This window comes from Balaenoptera ricei, chromosome 7, assembly GCF_028023285.1.
Source record: "Balaenoptera ricei isolate mBalRic1 chromosome 7, mBalRic1.hap2, whole genome shotgun sequence".
In the NCBI taxonomy this organism is placed as follows: domain Eukaryota; kingdom Metazoa; phylum Chordata; class Mammalia; order Artiodactyla; family Balaenopteridae; genus Balaenoptera; species Balaenoptera ricei.
In genome coordinates this window covers 487,151-508,551 of record NC_082645.1, presented here as the reverse complement: position 1 = coordinate 508,551, position 21,401 = coordinate 487,151, and the positions used below count along the sequence as shown (strand labels likewise).

At 34.3% G+C, this 21,401-nt stretch overlaps 1 protein-coding gene across 1 annotated transcript in view; it reads right to left on the bottom strand.

Moving 5' to 3' along the window:
* Positions 1–284: 284 nt before the first annotated feature.
* Positions 285–21,401, bottom strand: part of DARS1 (aspartyl-tRNA synthetase 1) — a 67,112-nt gene continuing 45,995 nt past the window's right edge. The window contains exons 10-16 of the mRNA XM_059927567.1: positions 20,299–20,446; positions 7,471–7,617; positions 6,097–6,139; positions 4,638–4,718; positions 3,129–3,240; positions 2,870–2,941; positions 285–961 (exon numbers count right to left, since the gene is read on the bottom strand). Coding sequence (XP_059783550.1) covers positions 870–961; positions 2,870–2,941; positions 3,129–3,240; positions 4,638–4,718; positions 6,097–6,139; positions 7,471–7,617; positions 20,299–20,446 — 695 coding nt within the window. The 3' untranslated portion in view covers positions 285–869. The remainder of the gene's footprint in view (positions 962–2,869; positions 2,942–3,128; positions 3,241–4,637; positions 4,719–6,096; positions 6,140–7,470; positions 7,618–20,298; positions 20,447–21,401) is intronic.

Sequence of the window (21,401 nt, the reverse complement as noted above, 5' to 3'; positions counted from 1 at the left end):
ATGCCAGTACCAGTTAAAAACAAAAACAGAAAATTCTGCAATATTTTTTAATCTATGTGAAATAAACTATTAAAGCAACTCAAGCTTTCAGCTTTAAGAACTGTATCCTTACACCCATCTGAATTTACCTCTTGATTAATACATGTTATGCATATATCAGTTTTCATTTGCTTTCAAGCATTTACATAAACTGGATGTCTATTTTTTTTCTTCTCCCAAATTATAAATGCCAAGAACCAGTTATAAAATCACATTGCCATGAAGTTACACAGAAACAACTATAATTAGCTTTAAAATTTTATTGAAATTCAGGTTTAGATTATTTAACAATTTAATATAATATTATATTGTATATTTTCTAACCAGTATTCTCACCTGCTTTACATGATTTCTGAGCACAATTTTTAAGAATTGATATTTTCTGCCTAATTTTCCATGATATGCCAATTATACATTCATTAAAATCTCAGATACTCCCCTAAAATTGTTCTTACCTCAACGTCAGAATTTAAAAAAATAAGACCAAATATTGAAAATGTAAGACATTAATATTGTAGCCACTGCAATATAGAAAAGAAAATTTACACAATATTATCTGTTTAAAATTGCTGTTAACATTTATTGTAGTAATGCAATATATGAACGTTTAACATAACAATATGAATTTTTCATTAAAATGTTCAACCATTTCCTACTGAAGCATGTCCAAAGTTATAAAAATCTTCTCTTTTAAAGTAACCTATACTGAATTAGTCCAAAAGTAATTGTGGCACTTTGGATAAGACATTTATTTTATTGCATATTTTAAGTACCTAAGGTACAGCCTGATTAATAGCAGGTACTGGAAAGAATAAAAAGCAACAGTTTCCTTAAGGAGTAAGTCGTTTGGGATCACGGGGAAACATTGAGGTCTGACGAACATTGTGCAAGCCCAAAAAGAGCATAGTCACTCGTTCCAACCCTGGAGAAAACAAAATAATCATTAATTCTTTTTCTGAAAATCTCCCAGGGTCTTACCTACTGAAAACTACCAAAATAATATCACTGATCAACAAAATGCTTTTCCTTGTTAGGAAAAAAATGACTTCTATTATTTTGAGTTTAAAATGGAATATTTTGGGTCTGATTCAGAAAACAGACGATGCTGTATGTGGGAAGGACTAAATTAGATATTCTTAAGCTGTATGGATTCTGTGAAATGTGAACTACAAAAATTATGTAAATACCCAAAATTTATGATATAAACAAACAAAAAATATTTTATAAGCCTATTATTATGTTTTCAAATGAGACTAGATTTTACTTATGTAGTCCAGGCCATCAGTGTAAGATGAAAGTCATAAACTTGTTCACGGAAATCTGATTTAACGGAAGTTACCAGAAATTTATTATAATTCAATACACATGAAACATGGTGGTTCCTAGCATAAAAGACTCTATAATACATTATTGTACTAAATGTTTTGAATGTAGAAGAGTCTGATTTTGACATGTGACTTAAATACTATATTACTGACAAGAATTAAGAACAAGTATCACCTAAGAAACACAGCAAAACTAGCAAATGAAACTTTTTGTGTGCAATATGATATATCTCGTTCACTGAATTGTAGCAGGCTAATACATCCCACAAAGAAGGCAAGGTCAAAGAATACTTTTATATATCAACAACTTTTAAGTTTAATACATTTAACATCTAAAAGTAATATAAATAAAAGAATTAATATTTTTATTTCTATTCCTTACTAAAAAACATCTGCAGACGTAAATTTGAACCTTGTATTATAGTAACCTAACACTAATCAAAAAAAAAAAAATCACCATATCCCATCTTCCACTCAAATATTAATTAACAAAAATAGGTATTTTGATAACCATTCAAGTGTCTTTCTTCACAAGCACGATGAAAATTTACATTGTCAGTTACAAAAGTTTGTAAAATATCATGCAAAATGCACATCATTCAATATTCTAAGAGAAAATAGTCATAAATTTCCCATTGAAATTTAAACTATGTATATATTCAATGTAGCATTGTTTGTTATAACAAAAGGCTGGTAATACCCTACATGTCTATCAATAGGAAGCTGGTTAACAAGATTACCATGCACCCTTTCAATGGATTCTATGTAGTGATTAAAAATGAATGAAAAAGCTCCTTAAGTATTGATAAGGAACAACTTACAAAATATAGTAAGTGAAAAATGCAAGCTATTGAATGGTTTATATAGTATAAAAAAATGTATTTTAAAAAGTGCATGTAGCTTTGCATATGCAAAGATTATCTTTGCAAAGGCAAAGAAGAAACTAGAAACAATAGTTTTCTGTAGGGAGGTGAATGTACACTCTTCTATATGCTTTGAATTTGAAATTTTTGTAAGTATATTACCTGTTTACCAAAAACTCCAAAACAAACAACAGAAAACTTAAGAGTTTTTGATACCGACATCCAAAAGTTGAGTAAGTTAAATATTTACTCATTTTCAATCACAGAGCAGCATCTTACATATACTCTAGAAGTGGTTCTAAAAGCCAATGAAATGTTACATTTCAACAAAAACATTTAGCAGCAATCTGAACTAACCGGAGGGAGAGCTTTAATCTGGGCTAATCTGAATGAACTCACGGATACAGAAAGAAAAGAGGATACTCAAAATCAAATTTTCATTTAGTCGTAACTCACTTAAAAAATTCTTATAATACATATTTGTATTACACTTAGCACTTATGAACTTATTTGTAAGCAATAACAATATACAGAATTTACTTTTTGGAGTCTAATGCTGAAGAAATTTTGTTAGAACTGAATGAACACTTTGACAAATGAAATCTGGGTTGGAAATACTGTCATAATATAAAGAAATATTACCAATGCCTCCACCAGCATGAGGAGGGGCTCCAAAGCGGAAGGAATCAATGTATGCCTTAATTTTCTCCAAATCTACAAAACAAACATAAAAAACCCCCACATAATTTATCATCTTATTTAGCTTAAAAAAATTGCAAAAGCAATTACTGTACAATGAAGATTAAAACAAATGACTGTTTCTGAAAAGTCTTTAAAGGGTTTTAAAATTTATTGTTTTCAGAATATACATGGCCCTCCTCAATATATTTAAGTTGTTTACCAATTCCATGATGTAAGGCTCTCTCTGTTAGCAGCTGAGGATCATGTATTCTTTGAGCTCCTGACAGTATTTCTTCTCCTCTCATGAACATATCGTAAGAGTTGGACTGTTTCTGCAGGAAAAACAAACAAAAAAATACCACTCAAGTGGCTATCACCCTATCACACATATGTGGAAAAACACCCTTTGTTGCATGAAGAGCAAGTCCATTTTTTCCTACAATTAATGATGGAACCTGCTCCAATAAACATTTGTTTCTCTAAAACAGGATTAAACTAGTGAGGGATGAAAAATAAGTTCTTCCTTGCCTCTATCAGATTTTATGCTCCCCTTCTCCCACACCTTCCAACAACAAATCAGAACATTATATCTTCTTTTAAGAAGTAGTGCTGATTCCTATTTCACTTTATCATCTGAATTTTTTAAGTGTGATATGATTTTGAGATCACCTTTGGAACTTCAAATTATCAACAAGTGTTAGTCTTTTTAACTTTTAAAACGCCATTATTTTAAGGAAAGTAAATTGAACATCAATTTACCATAGCTCAAACTATTCCTTATCAGGTTTTAACTTACTTTCCTTGTCTTTCAATAAACCAATGGTTCTCAAAGTGTGATTGCTGGACTGGTAGCTTCAGTATTACCTTATCAGAAATACCAATTATCAAGCCCCACCCCAGACCAACTAATCAGAAAGTCTGGTGATGGGGCCCACCAATCTGTGGTTTAAAAGCCCTCCAAGTGATTCTGATGCCCACTGAAGTTGGGGAACCAGTGCAGAGGAAAAACAATGAAAAGCCACAAGACATTATTTAGATTAACTACCAGGATAGAATGTGAATTCTTAGTTCAAGGTCAATAATAAAATGATTTGGTAAAGTCTTCAAATCTATTAATACTATTTGTTGTTTATATAGTGTTATTTCCTCATATATCTTTAAAAATGACACGAGGAACTTCCCTGGTGGCGCAGTGGTTAAGAATCCGCCTGCCAATGCAGGGGACATGGGTTCGAGCCCTGGTCTGGGAAGATCCCACATGCTGCGGAGCAACTAAGCCTGTGTGCCACAACTACTGAGCACCTGTGCCACAACTACTGAAGCCCGCGTGCCTAGAGCCCGTGTTCCGCAACAAGAGAAGCCACCACATTGAGAAGCCCACGCACTGCAACAAAGAGTAGCCCCCGCTCGCTGCAACTAGAGAAAAGCCCGCACACAGAAAAGAAGACCCAACACAGCCCCCCACAAAAATAATAATAATAATAAAGTTTTTTAAAAAACACATGAAAATTATTTTTAATACAAGTTCTGGGGACTAATTTGCTAGAATATTCAAATTTCACAGTATCATTTTGACCTGACAGAAACTAGTAGCAATACATATAAAAACGTGTCCATCAAAACTGCAAGTTACTAATGAAAACCATTATTCCCATTGTATAACTTGACACAGTGACAATAAAGTTTTCCCTCTTCCCCCAAACAGGTTATTTAAAATCAAATTACTTACAGGATTTCTTGGGTCAGGCATGGTATAGAAAGGTCTTACAGCCAATGGATATTTATCAAGAATATAAAAATCTGTATCATACTATAAAAAGAATAAATATGATTAAAACAGATTTTTAAGAAGTTTAATGAAAGTAAAAAGAAGGCTACCATTTCAATTAACTGTCTTTTTCTATACATAAGTTTTGTTCTTCAAAATTACTGTAATTACACTCTATATACAATAACTATTCTGCTTCTTTCAAGTAACACCTGTATCCTACAGTATTTTGCCATGATGTTATAAATTCTTCCAATATACTTAATTTTTAGGAGCTGTTGACTATTCGATCATAGTTCAAATATGCATTTTTCGTTTTCTTTTTTTGGACATGTAATCTCTTTCCAATTTCTCCTCCATTGAAAATTATGCTGTGATAAACTTCTTTGATTTTCATTTTTTTGCATTGCAATTCTAGCTCATTTAGTTTTTCAGATGCATTTTATAACTATTTTTGTTAAATTATCCCAAATCTCATTGGGTTTTACAAAAACTACATTAAATCTATAAATTATTTTGGGAAAATAACGTCTTTTACTATATTCATCTAAAAAAACCTTGATTATTCCCCCCAATAATTTAATTTTTCACTTAGATATCTAATATTTTAGATACTAATTTGGTAGTTTTTCTCAGATGAAAACTACAATTGAAATAACATTAACATGAAATTATGACACTTTTGTTAGAAAGAATATGTGACCTACATTTAGTTAAACCATTCACGTTTCAACTCTTTTGATGTTAAACATTTTTCCTAAAACTGGAGCATAGAGAGAATGTCAACAGAGCTGACAAATTAGAAATGGCCCCACTGAAACATCATTTTAAAGGTATAAACTCAGTACTATGCAGTTTCACAAACAGGCTAGTTCCCCAGTCAGTTGAACAGATTTGAGTGCAACCAGCAGGAGGAGCTCAAGGACTGTTTTTATTCAATTACACAATTTTCTTAATTTCTTTAAAGATCACACTAAGTTTAGCTTTTCTCTTCTTTGGAATTTTAGAAAATGAGATAGGAAAGTAGCTTTCATGTAAGAGGCATAAAGGAAATTCATTCACCCTCTAGTCCCATGAATTAGCAAGGGTAGTCAGGGAAGACCATTTCTAAATAATTTAAAATCATCTTCAGGTCCTCTCTAACTAATCTGACAATCAGACCTAGACATCACTTTTAGAGGTACCTCAGTACAACTCATACAAAAATCAAATACTGAGCTAATCATACCATTTGGGCAAAGCCTGTCTGAATACTTTTTATTTTTCTAAGAATTAAAAAAAATATATTATCCCCCTTGGTTTTTATTTATTCTGGAGTATTACCATTCTAGGAAGATTAGCCCCCCTTGCAACTGTTCTCTAGTTCCAGGGTATGTTTCAAATTTATAAAAAGAAATCCAGCATGTACAAGAGTCCTTACCTTTTCCTTTACCAAACGACCCAACAGTTTTTCATTTGGTGTACTGAAAAAGAAACAGGAAATCAGATGTTTGAAGATCAAACAGCAACTTAAAAGAGTTTTAAGTTAATAAGGAACCTCTTCTATTTGAAGTTCTCAAAGGATAAAAAATTTAGCCAAAATACATAGTTGTCTATTCTGCTCCTTTTTAAAAAGGCAACTACTACTACTGGAAACCACTTATGAGTGCACCTGGTACAGTTAGTAGGTGCTGCTCAATAATATTTAAATAAAAGTATAAATAGAATTTAGCAATTCACTGATTCATAAATAGCATGGATGAAGTAGTGTCCTGCAATTACAGATAATGAAAGTTTACTATACCAACATAGGCTTCTCTTGCCATTAAATGGTTCTACTTCAAAACGGTCTCTCCTTTTTTACTCTTTATCAAAGATTTATAAAACATAAATCAGTATTTCCAAGTAAAATGTAACAGTGTATATAGAAACCAATTACATTTCTATAGCCAGGACTTTGCTACTTTAAGTTCTATCCTATTTAAGAAAAATTTCCAAAATACTTACAAAAATATTATCCAACTTCAAGTAATTATAGAATTTATGGTTTTCCTTAAAATGTCATCTAGCAATGTACAGGATGATTAAAACAATATATATACATATGTGTACACACACACACATATATTTGTTAAACAAATAAAAGTAAATGAAGGGTTTTGGGTGAAATATGTTTTTAAAAAAACCCTAAAAAAAAATAATAACCCTCTCTTCCTTACTATATTGATATGAATTATTGTGTTGGCTTAAATATTTTAACTTAAGAACCCTTGAATAAAACATAAGTAGACAGAAATCTCCAATCTTTATTAAACTGTATAATTAATTTCAAAATTATAAATTGTTTGACCTGAATTTAGATAATATAATACAGTTATATCAAAGATCAGTGACTTGTATAACTTTTAGAGATCTTTAAAAGTTTCATACCCTAATCCTGTATGGGGACAGATTTAGGCTGTTGTCTATCCCCTCTAACACCACTGATTTAGAAAGAGAGTTCACATATTAGATGATAAAATCACAGGCAAAAGGCCCTATATTTTCTTTAAAGCATTACAAATATGAAGCCGGGGGGAAAATGCACAAAAATGGTGTTTATAAACAAAAATACTGAAGCTTAGGCAAACCACATTAAACGTAACATTTTATTTCAGATCACACATTGAACAAAACAAACATCATACTATATACCAAAATTAATAAAATTGAAGTTTATCAACTGGGTGAAAAAAACATCATTCATCAATACATTTATTCTTTTGTATCTTAAATCTAATTACTAAAGTTTTAAAAATCACAAAGAGAAACAAACCTTAGATCTTCTTCATCTCCCATTTCAATTCCGGCTTCCCTAAGCATAGCTAATGCTTCACAATACTCTAGTCTTAAAGTTGGCTCCAAAAATTTGAATGGCTCACATGGGAACTGTTTATTCACCGTCTGAATTTCAGTTTGAAACCTATTTGTACAATGATTAAGAGTTAATAAAAATGTATGAATAAATGTTTTCCCCACATGAGGTCACTGTGGCAATACATAAATATAAAAAAAATTTTTAACCAATACTGGTGAAATAAGGAACATACAGCTTTTTTTCTTCCACACACTCCATACACATTTTTTTCTTAAACAAAGCAGCAACATTTTTAACATTTCATTGGAGTTATTATATGTGCAGTGATGAGGAAAGGGCAACTTGAACAGGTTCTGGGGTAGAAACATGCCCTTTCCAGCTGAACCTGCTCATTGCCACAGATCTCCTAGCTGTCCGGGGAGCCTGTACTCAAGCGGCCAGTTGACATGGACCCAAGAGCCTATATACTATTAGTTCCATGGTTCCACTGATAACAATTGTGAATTCAGAGATAACTCAAAAGGAAATGCTTTTAGAGCAAAGCTCTTTCATGTAAAATCAGCCTCAGTATAGAAATTGCCTCAGGGACTTTTAGGCTCTTCAGTAGTAGAAACAGCAGCTAAGAAAAAATATCTGGTAGGTATTGAATATCTGTTTATGTCACATAAAATCATTCTTTGAAACAGTGTATGCACCAGAAAAAAACTGTTATCAAGAAATTAAGTTAAATAAGGAAATTTAAATACTTAAAAAAATATTTAACACCATTTCTCAATCTCATTTGTCATCACAGTGGCATTAAAGGATAAAAAACTTTCTTTATAATTCATATCAGCTCACATTGTTAGAAACATAAAATACCCATTTTATGGGCATTAAAAAAAATCTGACTTTTTAATACTTTAATAACACTTGTTATCATCAAGGAAGACCAAATTAATGAACACTTATCTTCCCCCATTCCCATTATACCGTAAGTTTGTTTAGGAGAGTGCCTATTTCTTTCTCATTTTAATAATCACTATAGTATGTTTATTGTCTACCTTCTAAACAAGAGGCACAAGACAAATGTTTACTGCACTAAACTGCTGCTGTGGAAGATGGTAAGATTAAAAAGGTATATTTTACTAAAGTATTTATGGATGAAATGATAGCTGAGGTTTGCTTCAAAATAAGAGGGCAGGGGGGAAATGGGTAAAACAAAATTGGCCATGGGTTGACAATGGTTGAAATTGGGTGATGAGTATATGGGGTTTCATTAGGCTAGTCTATCTACTTTTGTAAGAGATTTAGAATTTTCCATGATTAACAGAATTGAAAAATGTATGTTTACATTCTATGAAAACAGTAGAAATAAAAACACTACTACTTCCTGATTAGTCTTAAAGTTTTAATGGAAGTAATAAACTTTAGCCATTGATTCATTCAAATCTTGATATAAGTAGGGTTAAGATGACCCCAATAATTAATTTTTAAATTGCTTTGCTTTGGATATTAACCCATTTTCATGTTAATCAATGGTAATACAAAAATATGAATATCAATATTTTAACAGATTATTGACTGGATATGTATTAATACGTCTTTTGTTACCCGAATGTCATTGACCAGAGACGTATCAATACGTTTTTAGAGAGTGATACAATTAACATCACCATGCGAAGTTGTTAGAGCTTAAAATTGATCAAGGACAGCTTACGATTGTCATTATCATTCACATTTTGCTCCATTAGGTTTTTGTTCCAACCTTGTGTATATTATAAATGCAAGTTTATTACCATAAAATTTTAAAAAATGATGCATCGTGAAATTTTGAGTGAAGAAGAATTTTTCAGTGAATTTTATGCAGATACTTTTTCTGATTGTCCGAGCGACATATATACTAGTGTCTCAGAAGACGACAGTTCTTCAGAATGTAGTTCTGATTTAGATGATGTGAATATCAGACCAACAAAAAGACAAAAAACCTTAGTGACTGATTCTGATAAGGAAAGTGAAAATGAAACTCAAGGTGCTAGAGAATGCTCCTTTGCTTCTACAGAAGAGTGGATTGAAGACAACATTGCACGAAAATTAGAAGGTTTTACAGATGTGTTAGATGTAACTCTTAATGTAACAACCCACAAAGTGTTAGTGAAATAACAGAATTAACTTTTGGTAACAACTTTTTGAAGCTGGTTGCTTCTCAAACAAACTTGTATCGTACACAGAATGAAAAATCCTATAAAAAGTATAAGGCTTTAAAATGGACAGATGTAACCAATAGTGACATGATGAAGTTTCTTGGATTAATAATTTTGATGGGACAAATAAGAAAGTCACACTGGAAAGAATATTGGTCGACTGATCCCTTACTTGAAACACCTATCTTTCCAAAGATTATGACAAGAAGAAGGTTCGAACAAATAATGATATTTCTTCACTTTAACGATAACTCGGAAACTCTACTTCCTGCAGACAGAATTTCAAAAGTTAAAACTTTTTTGGATTATTTTCTACCAAAATTTCAATTGATCTATATACCCAAACAAGAGCTATCACTTGAGGAGGCAATGATAAAATGGATAGAATGACTCAGATTCAAAACCTATAATCATGGAAAACTTACAAAATATGGAACTTTGGTCAGGATGGTTAGCAAAAGTGAAACTGGATATATATGCAACCTTGCGATTTACATGGGTGAAGGAAAGAAAGTGCAAGAAACTATTATCGGTCCTACAATCACCTTGGTTCGTGGCATCATATTTACCAAGACAATTATTAAAACAGTGTGGCCCATCTAAAATATTGTTGAAAAATAAAACCAGAGTTTGTGGGATTATAAGAGAGAATCGTGGTCTACCAAACCAATTAAAGGAGAAATCTAAAAATCTACAGGGGGAGAAATGACATTCTTATGGACGGGAGAAGTGATTCTTCTTATGGAAAGACAAGAGGCTAGTCCACACGGTGACAACTATTCATGATGCCTCCACAGCATCTACAGGAAAGGAAGACAGGAGGACTGGCCATCAGATAACTAAGCCCACCTGAATATTAGAGTATAATAAATATATTAAAGGAGTTGATCAATCCGGTCAGTATCTGGCAAACTTCAATAGCCTCTGAAAAACTCAAAAATGGTATAAGAAAGTGGGTTTCTATTTGAGTAATTGTGGTTTACTCAATGCATTTAAAATTAATTGTAGCATTAATGCACAGAATAAAATGACTTACAAGCAATTTTTGTTAGCAGTAGCTAGAGAATGGGTAAGTGACCATTCTGGTGAATGTAGTGGTAGTCCTGCACCTGGTCTTTCTTGTGGCATTTCTAAAAGAGCTCCCCACAAAGATCCACCTTGTTGACTATCAGGTAAAAGCACATATTCTAGAGGAAATAATACCCACAGGACTAAAAAAAAAAAATGCCGCCAGAAAGTGTAGAGTCTGCTCTTCTAGGGGAAAGTGCAGTGAAACACAGTATATTTGTAATAGATGTTCTGTTCCCCTGCACAGAGTTCACTGCTATACGCCTATCACACTCTAATGAAATACTAGAATGCTTTAGGAAGACATGTACAAAGTTTCAAATAAATACATTAAGTGCAGGGCTTCCCTGGTGGCAGAGTGGTTAAGAATCCGCCTGCCAATGCAGGGGACACGGGTTTGAGCCCTGGTCCGGGAAGATCCCACATGCTGTGGAGCAACTAAGCCTGTGCGCCACAACTACTGAGCCTGCACTCTGAGCCTGCGAGCCACAGCTACTGAAGCCTGCACGCCTAGAGCCCATGCTCCGCAACAAGAGAAGCCACCGCAGTGAGAAGCCCGTGCACCACAACGAAGAGTAGCCCCCACTTGCTGCAACTAGAGGAAACCCACGCGCAGCAACAAAGACCCAACTCAGCCAAAAATAAACAAATAAATTTATTTAAAAAAATACATTAAGTGCAAAAAAATTTGATATTTACTCAAACGTGGGTGTTTCAATATTCACTTACATAACAAATCGCTGGCCACAGGCGTTCGTTTCTGCAAAAATCCCTGAGTCAATAATGTGTTAAAATACATTTGTATATTCTTCTGTGAGAGATAAGTACTAAAGATAAACAGGGGAGGGATAGGACAAAAGCCAGATAACCCAGTTTACAACTGACATAGAAACTTAAAATTCCTAAATGCTATACAGAAGATAGAAAGAAGGCTTTTATTTCCAAGTTGCCATGTTAAGTCTACTGATAAAGCCCAGTGATAATGGTGTCTGAATCTCTAATTTCTAAGTAGAGATTTGATTTTAATCCCAAGGGCCCAATTCATGCTTGGTCTGTTGTTACAAAAACCAAAGTGGAAATTTCATATTCCAATATTCAGTAGTGAAGATGTCAATACCTAAAATAAATGAGTTTCACAAACCTCCTTGAATTATAAATGTAAAAAGAAAACGAGAAAAGCTCTATTCCTTCATTATAGTTTCAAAAGATATTTTGTTTTATAGGGAAACATCTGTCATTCTGTTGACTATCTGAATGAAAGTTGCTTAAAATAAACTCCATTGAAATGTTTCAGAGAACAAAGGTTAAAAGAAAAGGCTGGGAGGAGTGGCCAAGATCGTAGAGTAGGAAGACCTTGAATTCACCTCCACCCATGGGCACACCAAAATAACTATTTACAGAGCAACTATCGATGAGAACAACCAGAAGACTAGCAGAAGAGATCTTCTACAACCAATGATATAAAGAAGGAACCACAAAGAGACAGGTAGGAAGGGCAGAGATGTGGCATAGTCAACAACCATACTCCCAACGTAGGCAACCAACAAATGGGAGGATAATCACAACTGCAGAAATTCCCCCCAAGGAGTGAGAGGTCTGAGTCGTATATTGGGTTCCCCAGGCTGGGGATCCTGCACCAGGAAGACAAGCCTGCTAGAATGTCTGGCTTTGAAGGCCAGTGCGGCTTGCATTTGGGAGAACTGAAGCCCCATAGGAAACAGAAAATCCACTTAAAGGGTGCATGTAAAATCTCACATGCTCTGAGACCTGGGGCAGAAGTGGTAACCTGAAAGGAGACAGGGTCAGACCCACTTGCTGATCTTGGAGAGCCTCCTAAACAAGCAGAAGGCAACTGGGACTCACCCTGGGGACACAGGTGTTAACAGCAGACTTTTTTGGGAGCTCATTCTATCGTGAGGACACTGGTGCTGGCAAGCGCCATTTTGGAATCCTCCCTCTAGCCTATTAGCGCAGGGACCAGGCCCGGCCCACCAGCCAGTCAGCACTAGTCCTGGGAAGCCCCAGGCCAAGCAGCCAACCACACAAGGATAAAGCCCTATCTACCAGCAGGCCAGTAGTAGCTGTAGACCCCTTTCCTCCCAAGCCCCCAGCCACCCTAGGATCTGGCCCTGCCCACAAGAGGGCCCAGGATTGGGCCCTGCCAAATAGTGGGCCAGCACCAGTCCTGGGGCCTGTCCTGCCCACCAGTAACCAGCAGGCTCTGCACTAGGCAGCGCTTGGCAACCAACTGGGCTGGGGGCCAACCAAGCCTACCAGCATGCCCACAGAAGTCAGCCCTGCCATAACAGAAGGGCCTACACAGCTCATAAAGCAGGCACCCCCTAGAGCATATCACTCTGGTGAACAGAGGTGAGTGTGCTGCTGGGCCCTATACGATGTCTCCTACATAGGGCCACTTCTCCAAGATCAGGAAACATAATCGACCTACCTAATACATAGAAATAAAAACAGAGAATCAGGCAAAATAAGGTGACAATGGAATATTTTCAAAACAAAGGAAAAAGATAAAACCCCAGAAGAAGAGCTAAGTGAAGTGGAAATAAGCAATTTACCCAATAAAGAGTTCAAGGTAGGGAATTCCCTGGTGGTGGTCCAATGGTTAGGACTTGGTGCTTTGACTATGGGGGCCTAGGTTCAATCCCTGGTTGGGGAGTTAAGATCTCATAAGCCATGCAGTGTGACAAAAAAAAAAAAAAAAAAAAATCAAGGTAATGGTCATAAAGATGCTCAATTCACTTGAGAGAAGAATGGATAAACACAATGAGAAGTTTAACAGAGTTATTAAATATAAAGAAGAACCAAACAGAGATGAAGAATATAGTAACAAATAAATACACTAGAAGGAATCAACAGTAGATTAGATGATACAGAGGAACAAATTAGTGAACTGGAAGACAAAGTAGTCTAAACCACTCAAGTTGAACAGAAAAAAAGAAAGAAGAATTAAAAAAAATAAGGACAGTTTAAGTGACCTCTGGGACAAAATCAAGCACACTAACATTCACATTATAGGGGTCCCAGAAGGAGAAAAAAGTGGCAGAGAATGCATTTGAAGACACAATAGCAGAAAACTTCCCTAACCTTGGAAAGGAAACAGATATACAGGTCCATGAAGTACATAGAGTCCCAAATAAGATCAACCCAAAAGAGGTCTACACCAAGTCACAGTGTAATTAGGCAAAAATTAAAGATAGAGAATATTAAAAGCAGCAAGGGAAAAGTAACTAGATACATACAAAGGAACTCCTATAAAACTGTCAGCTGACTTTTCAGCAGAAACTTTGTAGGCCAGAAGGGAATGGAACCATATATTTAAAGTAATTGAAGTTAATAAACCTACAATCAAGAATACTCTATCTGGCAAGGGAGGCTATCATTCAAATTTAAAGGAATGATAAAGTGTTTTACAGACAAGCAAAAGCTAAGAGTTCAGCACCACTAAACTGGCTTTGTAAGAAATGTTAAAGGGACTTCTCTAAGTGGGGAAAGAAAGGCCATAACTAGGGAATTTTCTGGCAGTCCAGTGGTTAAGACTCCACACTTCCACTGTGGGGGCCTGGGTTCAATCCCTGGTCAGGGAAGTAAGGTCCCGCAAGCTGCGCAGAGCGGCCAAAAACAAACAATCAAAAGGCCACAACTAGAAAGAGGAAAATTACAAAGAAAAAATCTCATTGGTAAAGGCAAATATATGGTAAAGGTAGTAGCTCAACCACTTATAAGGCTAGCAGAAAGGTTAAAAGACAAAAGTAGTAAAATCATCTATATCCATAATAAGTAGTTAAGAAATACACAAAATAAAAAGATATAAAATATGATGTCAAAAACATTAAATGTGGGGGAGGAGAGTAAAAACGCAGGGCTGTTGAAATGCATTTGAACTTGAGAGATCATCAACTTAAAATAATAATGTATGTACATAGGTTGCTGTATATAAACCTCATGGTAACCATAAGCCAAAAATCTATAACAGATACACACACACACAAAAGAGAAAGGAATTCATATTAACACTAAAGATAGTCATCAAATCACAGGGAAGAAGAAAGCAAAGAGAAGAAAGAACAAAATAGAAATACAAAAACAACCCGAAAGGAAGTCACAAAATGGCAGTAAGAACATACCTATCAATAATTACTTTGAATGTAAATGGACTAAATGCTCCAGTCAAAAGACACAGAGTGGCTGAATGGATAAAAAAACAAGACCCACAAATATGCTGCTTCCAAGACTCACTTCACATCTAAAGACACACTCAGATTGAAAGTGAGGGGATGGAAAAAAGTATTCTATGCAAATGGAAATGAGAAGGACATTACATAATGATAAAGGGATCAATCCAACAAGAAGATCTAACAATTATAAATATATATGCATCCAACATAGGAGCACCTAAATACATAAAGCAAGTATTAACAAACATAAGGGAGAAATTGACAATAACACAAAACAGTAGGGGACTTTAATACCCCACTTGCATCACTAGACAGATCACCCAGACAGAAAATCAGTAAGGAAACACTGGCCTTAAATGACACATTAGACCAAATGGACTTAATAATAGATGTATATATATATAGAACATTCCATCCAAAAGTAGCAGAATGCACATTATTTTCAAGTACACATGGAACATTCTCCAGGATAGATCACATGGTGGGCCACAAAACAAGTCTCAGTAAATTTAAGAAGATTAAATTCCTATCAAGCATTTTTCCCGACCACATGCAATGAGACTAGAAATCAACTTCAAGAAAAAACCCTGCAAAAACCACTAATACATAGAGGCTAAACAATATGGTTCTCAACAACCAATGGGTTAACGAAGATACGAAAGAGGAAATAAAAAAATACCTGGAGACAAATGAAAATGAAAACACATCAATCCAAAATCTACAGAATGCAGCCAAAGTAGTTCTAAGAGGGAAGTTTATAGCGATGCAAGCCTACCTCAGGAAATAAGAAAAATCTCAAACAAGCTAAACTTACACATGAAGAAATTAGAAACAAGCAAAACCCAAGGTTACTATATGGAAAAAAGTAATAATGATCAGAGTGAAAAATAAATGAATTAGAGACTTAAAAAAAAAAAAAAGGAAAGATCAATGAAATTAAGAGATGGTTCTTTGAAAAGATAAAATTGATAAAACTTTAGCCAGACTCATCCAGAAAAACAGAGAACCCAAATCAATATCATCAGAAATGAAAAAGAAGTTACAATCGACACCACAGAAATACAAAGGATCGTTAAGAGATTACTATGAATAGCTATATGCCAATAAAATGATCAACCTAGAAGAAATGGACAAACTCCTAGAGATATAAAATCTCCCAAGACTGAATCAGGAAGAAACAGAAAACATGAATGGACCAACTAACTATGATGATATTGAATCAGTAATAAAAAAAAACTCCCAACAAACAAAAGTCCAAGACCAGATGGCTTCACAGGTGAATTCTATCAAACATTTAAAGAAGAATTAACACATATATTTCTCAACCTATTCAAAAAAAATTCCAGAGGAAGAAACACTTCCGAACTCATTGTATAAGGCCAGCATCACACTGACACCAAAACCAGACAAAAAAAGAAAATCATATGCCCATGTCCTTGATAAACATAGATGCAAAAATCCTTAAAAACTAGCAAACTGAAGCCAACAATACATGAAACAACACATGAAACAATACATGAAAAGGATCATACATCACGATCAAGTGGTTTATCCCAGGAATGCAAAGATGGTTCAACATCCACAAATCAATCAATGTGATACACCACATCAACAAATTGAGTAATAAAAATCATATTATCATCTCAATAGATACAGAAAACCTTCTGACAAAATTCAATATCCATTTATGATAAAAACTCTCAACAAAGTGCATACAGAGGGAACATACCTCAACATAAGGCCATAATGACAAGCCCAAAGCTAATGTTATATTTAATGGTGAAAAGCTAAAAGTATTTTCTCCAAGATCAGGAACAAGATAAAGGTGCCCACTCTTGCCACTTTAATTCAACACAGAATTGCAAGTCCTAGCCACAGCAATCAGACAAGAAAAAGATATAAAAGGAATCCAAATTGGAAAGACAGAATTAAAACTGTCACCGGTTCAGATGACATGATACTATACATATAAAATCCTAAAGATGCCTCCAGAAAACTATTAGAACTCACCAATGAATTCAGTAAAGTTGCAGGGTACAAAATTAATATACAGAAATCTGTTGTGTTTCTATACAATAATATTTAACTATCAGAAAGAGGAATTAAGAAAACAATCCCATTTACAATTGCATTACAAAGATTAAAATATCTAGGAATAAATCTAACCAAGGAGGTAAAAGACCTGTAGTCAGAACACCATAAGACACTGATGAGAGAAAGTGAAGATGATACAAACAAATGGAAAGATATACCATGTTCATGGATTGGAGGAATTAATATGGTTAAAATGACCATACTACTCTAGGCAATCTACAGATTCAATGCAATCCCTAGCAAAATAAAAGTGGCATTTTTTCCACAGAACTAGAACAAATAATTCTAAAAGTTGCATGGAAACAGAAAAGACCTGAACAGCCAAAACAACCTTGAAAGAAGAACAAAGCTGGAGGTATCATGCTTCCTGACTCAAACTATACTACAAAGCTACCATCATCAAAACAGTATGGTACTGGTACAGACACACAGATCAATGGAAGACAACAGAGAGCTCAGAAATTAACCCACACTTATATGGTCAATTAATGTACAACAAAGGAGGCAAGCATATACAATGGGGAAAAGACAGCATCTTCAATAGATGGTGGTGGGAAAACTGGATAGCTACTTGTCAAAGAATCAAACTGGACTTTCTCACACCATATACAAAAATAAACTCAAAATGCACTGAAGACCTAAATGTAAGACCTGAAGCCATAAAAGTCCTAGAAGAAAACATAGGCAGTATGTTCAATGACATTGGCCTTAGCAATATTTTTTTGGATCTGTCTCCTCAGGCAAGGGAAACAAAAGCAAAAATAAACAAATGGGACTACATTAAGCTAAAAAGCTTTTGCACAGTGAAGGAAACTATTAACAAAATGGAAATGCTGCCTACTGAATGGGAGAAGATATTTGCAAATTATATATCTGATAAGGGGTTGATATCCAAAATATACAAATTACTCATACAACTCAACATCAAAAAACCAAAAAACCCAATTTAAACATGGGCAGAGCATCTGAGTAGACATTTTTCCAAAGAAGACACACAGATGGGCAACAGACACATGGAAAGATGCTCAATGTTGCTAAACATCAGGGAAATACAAATTAAAACCGCAATGAGATATTATCACTTCACACCTGTCAGAATGACTATTATCAAAAAGACAACAAATAATAAGTTTTGGTGAGAATGTGGAGGAAAGGGAACCCTTGTGTACTGTTGGTAAGAATGTAAATTGATACAGCCACTATAGAGAACAGTACAGAGGTTCCTCAAAAAATTAGAAATAGATACGATCCAGCAGTTCCACTTCTGGATATTTTTCTGACGAAATAAAAACACCAATTCAAAAATATATATACACCCCTATGTTTACTCCAGCATTATGATTACAATAGACAAGATATGGAAGCAACCTAAGTGTCCATTGACAGATGAATAAAGAAGATGTAGTGTATATATACACAGTGGAATATTACTTAGCCATAAAAGGAATGAAACCTTGTCATCTGCGACAACATGGATGAATCTAGAGGGTATTATGCTAAGCGAAGTAAGTCAGACAGAGAAAGACAAATACCATATGATTTCACTTATATGGGGAATCTAAAAAACAAAAGAAATTAAGAAACATAACAAAACAGAAACAGACGCCACAGAGAACTAGCAGACCACAGTGGAAGAAGGGGGTTTGGGGGATGACTGAAATAGGTAAGGGGGATTAAGAAGAATAAATTTCCAGTTCTAAAAAAAAAAGTCATGGGGATAAAATCTACAGCATGAGGAATATAGTCAATTATATTGTAAAAGCTTTGTATGGTGACAGATGGTAACTAGACATATCATGGCGATCATTTTGTAATGTACAGAAATATGGAATCACTGTGTTGTGCACTGGAACTAACATAGTGATGTAGGTCAATTACACCTCAATTTTAAAAAATGCATCAAAATGTTAATGATGGTTATCTCTGGGGGGTGGGATTATGGGTGACTGTTAATCTTTACTTTATGCTTTTCTTCCTAGCTGTCTGCAATAAATATGTATTGCTTGTATTAATAAAATCAGAAAGAAAACAATAAATGTCATTAGGGGAAAAAAAAGGCTGTCTACAATTAAAATTGGAAAATACTGGTGCTATGCTACAGTATTTTTATAAGATCAATGATTAATTTCTATGTTCTTGAAATTATTCATTATTAGACTTGCAATGGCGTAAAAAGTTTCAAAATATTTTTGAACTCTTTAAGTATTAATGAAGCATATCCAAATACATCAACTAACAGTTAAATCAGTGGTCTTCAAATAGAAATTTCAAATAGTCCTTTGTCAGCTATCAAAGTGCTAGATAAATCTGTTATATCCAACTTAATACTTGCAGTACTGTCACAAGTATGGCAAAAAGAAAAAAAAAAGAAAAGACTCTCTTGATCCTAGTTAACTTGCTTTCCATCTTTTCTTATTTTCTCTATTGTAAACATTATCACAAGTAAACAACTTTGAATGTCCTTTTGAGTGAGAAACTATCTGCCAGTTTAGAGGGTGTACCTGAAGTGAACATTTTACACAATTCAATTTTCTGAACACCCAGAACATGCCTAATAATTTTCTATAAATGTGTCAATTCACCAGGCCCAAATAAGCTGAAAGTCCCTTCAGTATACTAGTTTCTAATCTCTACTGAGCACTCATTGTAATTATAAATTGATCTAAGAATTAACATTCCTGACACAGGCTTAATTTACACAGATTCAGTAAAGATTAGAAACTAAAAGACTAAAGGGACTCTTGACCTCTGAGTTAAGTAGTAATATTATCGTCACTTCAAACAGCAGAGGAAACTGAGGCACAGAGTTAACTTGCACAACGCCCACACAGATAATAGCAGAGTTGGGATTTGATCCCACAGCCTGGATCTAGCTGAATCCAAGCTCTGAACCCCATACTACCTCCCAAATAATAAAATGCTATAGAAGTAACGTATGCTCTATTTCTGAGAAATTCAGGATGTCAATATAGAGGAAAAAACAAATATAGTTAGGGAATTCACGATCTGGTAAACTCCTCCACGAAGATTAGGTTAACTAGCTGTAGTCCCAACTGACTAGGATTCAGAAGTTACTATTTCGAGTGTGGATTTTTCCACTAATTAACTGATCAACTAACTGGCAAGTCTTTTTTTACCTCTTCCCAATAAAAACTTAGTTTACATATTTCAGAATTGCTTTACTTTGAAGAACTTAAACTGATTTGAAAATTATATCCATCTAAGGCTATAAAATATATATTTTTTACCTTTCTTGAAGTCCTTTGAATATTTGTACTAAAGTGTCAGCAATTTCTTCCACAACTTCATGGTAATGGTAATTAAAAGCCATTTCAATATCCAAACCAACAAATTCAGTTAGATGTCTGTGGGTATTAGAGTCTTCAGCTCTGAATACTGTAACATTAATAAAAGAAATGCATAGTACATGTTTTAAATTTTGGAGAAATTGGGATTCAAATATCAAATCCTATTTACTAGTACTCCAATGGCACTATTTTCATTATCATTATAGGGTTGGAAAAATCTATGATAAGACATCTGTTTCAGCATTCTCATGGATGGCAAGATCATTACAAATTCCTACAGTCACGTAAAAGCTGTAACAAATGTAAATTAATAAATGAGGCTCGTGAAAATCCCAAGGGAATGCAAGATCCTGAAGTGCCTTCTCAATAATTAAAATAGATTCAATATAGTGAGTTCTCAATTTTATTAAAACTGGACTCAAGCTAAATGAAATCTGTGCAAATGAAGTAACATTATACACACTCCAGCCATTACCTCAGTCCAGTTCTTATTATCCTCACTGGACCTTCCTCCTTTCCAGTCTTCCTGACTCTAGCTCTGCTCCATTTTTCATATCACTGCAAGACTGATATTCCTATAACACATCCTTGCTCAGTAACTTACAATGGTTCCCAAATGACTACTGTAACGAGACATAAAATGACAAAATATCTAAAACCTTTATGCTTTCATAATTTAGTCCTACCCTGTATTTCCCATTTCTTAATATTAACTAGTCTTATTTTTATTTTCTCCCATGCACTTTACTCATCCTGCTTCCTCTGACTAGAATGTCATCTCCATTGTCTATCTCCCACTCTTGTCCTTAGAACCTACTTCAGTATGAATTCTCTTTTTTTTTAAAACATCTTTATTGAAGTATAATTGCTTTACAATGGTGTGTTAGTTTCTGCTTTATATCAAAGTGAATCAGTTATACATATACATATGTTCCCATATCTCTTCCCTCTTGCTGAATTCTCTTTTATGGTGACTCTAGCAAATTCCATCTTCTCCCTTTTTTTACACTATTTACACTATATAATTAACGCCAATCTGCTGA